Consider the following 9,066-nt stretch of genomic DNA (forward strand, 5'->3'; position numbering starts at 1 on the left):
CTATAAAGGCAAGGGAAAGCATTCCTGATAAAGGATACAATTTTAAGATACAATGCAAATATCCCCCTGATGGAGTGCCTCGTAAGAAATGGGAACGTATGTGTATGGTAAGGGTTTTTATAATTTACGTTTTCTTTTATCTTAATTGTCTTTATGTATTATAGATATATTTTTACTACTATAGTCTTGGAACACTGAAGAGTGGGAAAAGAAGTCCAAAGCAGGGAGAGAAAACCGCAATAATGACTTATGTCGTCATACAGGCGGGTCAATGGGGTTTGATGAACACCGTCGCAACTTGGTAAGCTAGTCATAATTATTAATTTTAGAAACCTATATGTAATTTTAAACTTATCAATTACATTACTCCTTTTTATGCAGGAAAAAAATAAAGGGTAAAAATGTTGGATTCGCGGAAGTATTACTTCATACCCACGCCACCAAGGAGTGTAAAAAGAGATTACTTCATGGGGAGATCAATGAAAATGACTATGATAAGTTAGAGTTTGTTACCGACCGTTCAAAACGTTCATATGTAAATTATCTTTTACTTTTTATTTATGATTATTGTATCAACTTTTAGTACAATATCAAGCACTTTGTTTTGATAAATTGTAGGTCTCTTACATGAAACAACTTGAAAAGGTGTACGGGAACACAGATTGTGATGATATGGAAGTGTGGGAGAGTCTGCATCCCGAGTGTTAGGGCCGCCAGTTGTTCGGGGTAGGATCTTCTGATCCACATTTTGTGCTGACCGGAACACCATCTTCCACAGCTAGTGTGTCAGAAGCCCAACAGTCGCATGAGGTACTGTTGAACTTGTTTAAATACTCTAGGAATTCTTTTGTGTTATCTATTATTTGTTTAGCCTTATCTCTATTCTCAAGGTTGTTTAAATACTCTAGGATTTCTTTTGTTTTGGAAGTTTTTATGAGTTATTGAAGTATTATTCTCTAATATATCTGAGGTTTTTAAGCCTTTGAATGAGTAACCTGGCTATTTGATTGCATTTGTTTTCGCATTCGTGTATATAGATGATTATCGCCTAAGTTGATTAACTTTGAGCGAAATGAGCATACAACACAAATTTGCTTTAAGTGTACCTGATAATGAAGAAAGTGCTGGTTTAGAAGCTTTGGTTTATTATATGTCTTAGTTCTATCAAATTGCCTGATTAATGGTCTTATCACAGAAGAAAGCTGGAATTATCTTCAAAAGTTTGGTAATGCTAGGAAATTAATCTGATATAATCTGCTTTATTGTTGTAAATTGAGTTTCTATAGTGCATGTATGATTGTATTAGAAGATAGCATATGATGTGGTTGTTTTCATTTATATTACAGTAATTTTATTTTGCGATGAACCTTACCTAACCCGAACCGTTGAACCGACCCGATTTTTTTATGTTCGGATATATGAAATTGAAACATTTAAAAAAGTGAACCCGTTAGAAAAAATTCTTGGATCCGCCACTGGACATTTAGGCTATTCCATGGAATGTTTTATCTTTTATATTTATTTTACATTCAGGTTATTCATAACAGTGACAAAACATTGAATATTATGCATGTATATATATGAATGCATGTTCTTGTTATATACGTGTGTATATATATATATGTATGAATGTATTTGATTATATGGCCTATGTTATCTAATATATACATATATGTTTGTGTGGGTCATTTTTTTGATTGACCCGTTATGTGTTAATATGTATTAATATATTTGTTTTTACAAATTTTAGCTCCAAAAAGTTCAAGCAGAACTGGAAAAGAAACGAGAGGCCCGACAAAACATAGAAGCCCGTTTTGAACAATTTGAACAAGAGCGAGAACAAGAAAGGGTCGAACGTGAACGAGAGTGGGCACAAGAACGCGTTGAACGTGAACGAGAGCGGGACGAACAAGCTCGATGGCAAAAAAACATGGAAGCAATGTTTAAAAAATTCGGAAAGAAGTAACTTTTGTGTATGTTAAAGATCGTGTTAGTTTTGTTACAAAAACGTCCGTTTTGTTATTTTTAGTCTAAGATTGTAAACGTATTTCTTTTTTTGGAATTTTTAAAGATTTTCTGCAATTTATTTATAACATTTTTTTAGTTTTTTTTTATTTTTAAAAATTTATTTATGATTTGTGGCAGTTTTGTCACTGTCTAGAAATAATATTTTGTCGCAACATATAAAAAATATTAATTTGATTTATAAAATGGTGGGAATTTTGTGGGAAAGTTTGAAGAACTGATTATATTTTTTTTTAAATCGTGAGAATTTTGTCACAAAGTTTTGAAAAAAAAAGTTTTATTTTAAAAAATCGTGGGAATTTTGTCGCAACATATTTCAAATCTGTAGTAATTTTGTCGCCAAATTTAAAAATATTTTTTTAATTATTTTTTTATTATTAAAATTAATAACTAAATTAAATATCTAAATTATATTAAAAATATATGTTTTGTGACAAATTTGTCGCTCAATAGAAGGAAAAAGTTTATTACAAAATTTGTGGGAATTTTGTCGCACATCTTGCGACGAGTTCGTTTGTGGGAACATTGCCACAAGTTTTGTAGGAAAATTGTTGCTCATGCCATTTCCGACGAAGTTTTTTCACACAAAAGGAATTCGTGGGAAATTTGTTGCTACTACCTGTTTCCCACAAATTTGCCACAAAATACGCCGTGAGAAAAGACTTGATTTTCTAGTAGTGTACACGCACTACTAGAAAACCTGAAACTTCTTACAACAGTTTTCCTAGGAAATGCCTCATAAAACTGGTTTTTCTACGCATTTATGACCAACACCTGATGTAGGAAAACAGCTCGTAGGAAACCTGTTTTCAACGCATTTCCTACGCAACTTCTACACATTTTCTACGAATCTCCTACAATATATTTAATTATTATCTTTTAGGATTTATTTTTTGGCTACACATTTCTGACAAAAAAAAAAAAAAAACAAAAAAATTAACAAATTTTAATACAACATTATTTGTGACGCACTTCCTACAAATAAATCAGAAGCATTGTTACAAATTTCCTAGGAAAGTGAGTATTTTTTGTGACCCAATTCCTACAAATAAATTAGAAGTGTTGTTACAAAAAGAGGAAACTGAGTATTTTTTGTGGCCCATTTTCTACAAATAATTTAGAAGTGTTGTTACAAATTTTCGAGGAAACTGAGTATTTTTTGTGAACAATTTCCAACAAATAAATAAGAAGTGTTGTTACAAATTTCCTACGAAAACTGAGTATTTTTATGACGGTTTTTCGACGAAACTGGAGTATGTTTTGTGACAAATTTCTGACAAAATAAAGAAAAAAGGTCTACTATTTTTGACCGTTTTCTGACAAAAGCTATTTATGTTGTGACACATTTCCAACCACCTAATTTATTAAATAAAAAAAACTGCAAAAAGAATAATTAATATTGCTGCATTTTTCTGGTGAAAAATTCCAGAAATAATTTGTAATACCAAAAACCTGTTTTACAAAATTCACCAAAGTTACAATGACATAAATTCAAAAATCATGTGTCACAACGCAAGATCCAATACGTTTAAACCGTAAGCTAATACAATTCAACGTAATTCCAAAAAGATATAAAAAACTACAACTAACTAGAGGGAGCACACCAATTTATCATAAATTCTTGAAGTTGTTTTTGAAGTTCTTCCCTTGCTTCCTTTCTTCGTCAAGATGAGTTGTAATTAGATTCTTTTCTTCTTCAAGACGAGATGCAAGTAGATTCCTTTCTTCTTCAACCCGAGCTTCAAGATCAACCATTCGGGTTCGCATAACTTGAGCCTAAAAAGTTGTTCAATCACACGTGCCCAGAAATTTGTAACATCCTTAAGAACAAGGGAACCGGAAGCAATCCTTGCACGTTCACCAATTTTAATATTCCCAATTCCCCCCAAGGTTACACCCTATAAAAAACAATATTTACGCTCACAAGTGTATAGTTGAGATGGCTAACTTTACTGACCGTGCAGATTAATTGATTAAATTAGCTATAAACTGAACTTACCTACATTAGTGAAACTCTATCCCCAATAACGACAGTTTCTCCAATAACCAAGCCCGTTCCATGATCCAATAATATCCCCTCCCCGATTTTGGCAGCTGTGAACACAAAAGAGAAACAGTTATTGGTAAAATCCAATAAAAATATAGTATTTATGTTAGGAAATCATTTTTGAAACAATACCTGGATGTATATCGACTCCAAATACCTAGACAGAAGTAGAAGTTTGTAAATAAAAAGCAACTTGCATTATATAAATTACAAAAATGTACCGTAAATAAGATAGATTGACCACATTTACACAAATGTTACCTCGCTAACTCGACTTTGTAGTGCAAGAGCCAACACCTTGCGTCCTTGGTTCCACAATGCATGCGCTACTTGATGTGTTTCTAAAGAATGGTAACCATACAAAAGTATTATGAACTCAATAACTGCCATTTAATTTAGCAGTTCACGTCAAAGAAAGTTCTAGAAGCTAATGACGAAGAAAAACAATTTGGTAACAATTTTCATGAAAGTAAATAAATCGATACAAATCTATAGAGATATACATATACATAAAAGAAGTTGTATTCTAATTGAAATACCTTTAGGATATTTATCGGAAATGTGTCACAAGTTGTCATAAATGCGTAGAAAATTGTATTGATACAAGGATATTTATCGGAAATGTGTCACAAGTTGTGACGCAATCCCGACGGATGGTTTATGAATCAATATTTTGTCATAAGTCCGTAGGAAATTGTATTGATACATGGATTGTTTCCTACGCCTTTATGACAATTTGCATTGGATTTAAGCATTTTGTCATTAATGCGTAGGAAATTGTATTGATACAAGAATATTTGTCAGAAATGTGTCACAAGTTGTGACACAATCCCGACGGATGGTTTATTTTAATTAATAAATAAATATTTTGTCAGAATTGTTATTTATTTTGCATATATTAATATTTATTCGGTAAACAATTATAATTAACCTTTTGTAGATTATTTGTGACAGATTTGTGACGCAACTGTCAATTAAACAAGGTTTTTTTATTTTTTGTCGGAAACTTGTCACAAGTTGTGATGGAATTCCGACGGATGGTTTAAGTTAATTAAAAAATAAATGTTTCGTCATAAATGTGTAGGAAACGATATTATTTCTAACAGATTTGTGACGCAACTTTCAATTAATTAGGGTTTTCTTATTTTTCGTCACAAATTTGTAGGAAACGATATTATTTTCCCTTATTTATTTGGCTTATATAAATATTTATTCGGTAAAGAATAATAATTAACCTTTTGTAGGTTATTTCTGACAGATTTGTGACGCAACTGTCAATTAATTAGGGTTTTCTTGTTTTTCGTCGTGGATGCATCGAAAACTTGTAACAAAATCACGAATTTTTTTTTTGTAGGAAATTTGTCATAAAGGTGTTGTAATCTGTGGCGAAAAAAATTGTGTAGGAAATTTTTGTAGGAAATTGTCCCCTTTTCTAGTAGTGACGCGTTACGATGATGATATTAACTTGTGGTGCCCAGGTGACGTGATAACGTGTGTTGCACATTGCGGTGTATAGTCACATTTAAACAAAAGAATTGAGGTGTCGGAGAAAATGCGATGCTAAGTTATTATGTAGAACTAAATGAGAGATCAAAGTTGTTAAATTCCAAAAGTTAGAGGTCAATGAGTCTATAAAAGTAAAAAAAAAAAAAAAACATATATTTTTTCTTCTAAAATTATATAGAATAAAATAAATATTAAATCATGTATAAATAATTAGAATGGGTGTAAAGTCTATAAGTTTGTAGGTCAAAAAAGAAGACTTATGCCTTTTCTCTTCTAAAATTATATAGAGTAAATAAATATTAAATTATGTATAAATAATATATTTTAGTAAGTCAAGAGTCAAATGTGAGTGATAAATTAAAAAGCATATGTGAAAAGAAGGCAGTCAAGAATCGAACTCTAATCACCTTGTTTAGTTAGAGATTGTCAAACAACTACAGCAGTACGACATTTGTAGCGTTATTACATAAACAAACTTTATATACAAATAAAAGGAGATGGCTGTGTGATTTAACAGCCACCGAACTTTTCTTTTAATGTTATATAAATTTATTAAAAGTGGGACTAGATGTGTATAAAAGTGAGCTAACAATCAAATGTAGAAACCACCAATATTTGCTAAAACTCCAAAGAAAACTTCTGGTTTCAAATCATGGCAACTTCAAAACCTCATGTTCTAATAATACCTTATCCTGCACAAGGTCATGTGATTCCTATAATGGAGCTTGCTCAATGTTTAGTTAAACATGGAATCAAAGTTACATTCATAACCACAGAGGCCACTCACAAGCTCGTGACAAGCAACGGGTTAGACCAAGATGGATTAGGGGATCTAATGCAAATGGTCTCGATCCCTGACGGGTTAGAACCATGGGAAGACAGGAATGATGTTTGTAAGTTGACAAGGTCAATATTACAAACCATGCCCGGCAAGCTGGAACAACTTATAATGATGATTAACAAAGAAGAAAGCAACAAAATAACGTGTGTTATTGCTGATGGCTGCATGGGATGGGCTGTAGGAGTGGTAAAGAAGATGGGAATTAGAAGTGCAGCCTTCTGGTCTGCCTCAGTTGCTACATTGGCCTCCATTTTCTGCTTTCAGAAATTAATTGACGACAGAATTATAAACGAGAATGGTGAGACGAGTATGATTATATAATACTTCACTAGTAGTTTTTTTTTTTTTTTTCTTTTTTTTTGTGGAATTAGGTTGTCTAGGAACGAGACTCGTGCTTACATGTGTTTTTTGGAACTTCTTGTATTGCTAGGCAGCTTGTTACCCTTGTAAGCGAACTTGGCACGTGGCAAGCGAACTCCATATTGTTTTTCACTAAGCAGTGTAATATTCAACAAATTAGCTCTATGGAGTTCCCTTGGTCCCTGAGTTTGTTACATGGGTAACTCTATGCCTAAAGAACAAGAAGTTCAAAAACCACCAAGAAATACCGGTCGGTCTCTAGGCCTGTAAATGAAACAAATGAACACGAATGGGCATATCAAACATGAGTAATTAAATGAACGGAGTTTTCTTATTTGTGTTCGTTCATTAAGGAAACAAACGTTTTCATGTTCGTATATGATCATTCGTTAACGGTTTATACGAACAATTCGTGAATATAAACAAACATAAACAAAGATGAACATATTGAGAGGACACCAATTAAAGTAAACGTGGACACGAATAAATTGCGCCTAAAAAATATCATAACTAGACTATATTGTAATTGGTGATATGTTAATTTTATAAAACAATACTAAATTGTAATGGATATAAAAGTTTAAATAGATATACACACTTAAACAAACCCAAATGAACGAATTCGAATGAACGTTTTACAAACATAAATGAACAATCGAGACATGTGTTCATGTTGTTCATTTTACTATATTAGCAAAAAATATTGTTCGTGTTCGCTAGTTTACTAAATAAATGAAGATTAACAGGCTGTCTATTGAACGTTTCACCAAAAAGTTCACTAAACGCTCATTTCGTTTATAGGCCGACAATCTTATTCCTAAACTACACACAGATAAAAAAACTCCTCAGTAATAAGCTGCTAGATGATCCATAAAAATATTTCTTGAACTTTGTTTGCTAGGAATACCTCTAAATGGACAGATGATTCAACTCTCAGAAACCCTACCACCTATGAAACCTGAGAACCTCGGATGGACGAGCTTCGAGGATGTGGCAACAATAGAAGTCATCTTCAAACTGCTAATAGGAGCTGAAGAAGCTTATAGAATGACCGAATGGTTTTTATGCAACTCAACTACTGAGTTGGAGCCTGAAGCATTTAGCTTGTACCCAGACTTGTTGCCAATAGGTCCTCTTTTGGCAAGCAACCGGCTTGCAAACCAAGCAGGCCACTTCTGGAAAGAAGACCCCTCCTGCTTAGCATGGCTTGATCAAAAACCAGAACGGTCCGTCATTTATATTGCATTTGGGAGTTTCACTATTTTTAACCAAACCCAGTTTAAAGAACTAGCGCTAGGTCTTGAACTTAGCAACCAGCCGTTTCTATGGGTTGTGCGGCCCGGTCTGACCAACGAAAGTACTACAGCTGCTTTCCTAGACGGTTTCATGGACCGAATCGGGTCTCGTGGAAGAATTGTGAGCTGGGCACCTCAACAGAAGGTCTTAGCTCATCCTTCTGTAGCTTGTTTCATGAGTCACTGTGGTTGGAACTCTACTTTAGAGGGTGTGACAAATGGACTGCCGTTTTTGTGTTGGCCATACTTTACTGATCAGTTCTATAACGAGACTTATATTTGTGACGTATGGAAGGCTGGATTAGGGTTTAAGAAAGATGAAAATGGTATCATCACTCGAGGGGAAGTAAAAGATAAGGTGGAACAGCTACTCGGTGACAAAACATTCAGAGACAAGGCCGTGGTTATTAAAGAAAAGGTTACAAGTAGTGTTCGGGAAGGCGGATGCTCACACCACAATCTTAGCAGTTTTATCAAGTGGATTCATGAAGAGGACCAAGGATCTGTTGGGTAGTTATCGATCACAAAGGGAGTCATCCGGATAATAGCAATATTTCCTAGTTTTTCGAATTTGTATTTGAGTCTAATTTAGTTTATTATCTTCCAAAAGTAATTGTGTAGTGTAAAAATAAAGTTAAGGCTTGTAATTTGTATAACGTTTTTTATTAATACATCCCAAAAGAGTCGTGAACGCGTTGATCACAAAAATCCCGAGTGTACTATCCAATTGTTTTGCTAACAACATGTCGAACGTATGAGAATATGATTGAATTGTCAAAATGACTTGATTTCTCAATAACCCTCTTTAGGAATATATACAGAGTACAGACAACAATTGAGGAGAGACTTAAGCAGAGTACAGACAACAATTGAGGAGAGACTTAAGCAGAGTACAGACAACAATTAAGGAGAGACTTAAGCTACTGTTACAAAAACCTTTGACCTAATAAAGTTGAAGATTGACTACCTAATATAGCAAATATGAAATAAAT

General features: G+C 33.3%; 1 protein-coding gene and 1 long non-coding RNA gene across 2 annotated transcripts; both read left to right on the forward strand.

Annotated features, from left to right (window-relative positions):
• Positions 1-14: 14 nt before the first annotated feature.
• LOC118487168 lies at positions 15-302 on the forward strand. The gene is made up of 2 exons (XR_004880572.1): positions 15-107; positions 185-302. It is a non-coding gene; the product is annotated as an uncharacterized LOC118487168 (long non-coding RNA).
• Positions 303-6,210: 5,908 nt separating this feature from the next.
• Positions 6,211-8,675, forward strand: LOC110935139 (UDP-glycosyltransferase 83A1). The gene is made up of 2 exons (XM_022177688.2): positions 6,211-6,717; positions 7,681-8,675. Exons 1-2 carry the CDS (start codon positions 6,231-6,233, stop codon positions 8,586-8,588), a joined length of 1,395 nt encoding a protein of 464 aa, XP_022033380.1. The 5' UTR covers positions 6,211-6,230; the 3' UTR covers positions 8,589-8,675.
• Positions 8,676-9,066: the final 391 nt, after the last annotated feature.

This window comes from Helianthus annuus, chromosome 15 (assembly GCF_002127325.2).
Source record: "Helianthus annuus cultivar XRQ/B chromosome 15, HanXRQr2.0-SUNRISE, whole genome shotgun sequence".
Lineage (NCBI taxonomy): Eukaryota > Viridiplantae > Streptophyta > Magnoliopsida > Asterales > Asteraceae > Helianthus > Helianthus annuus.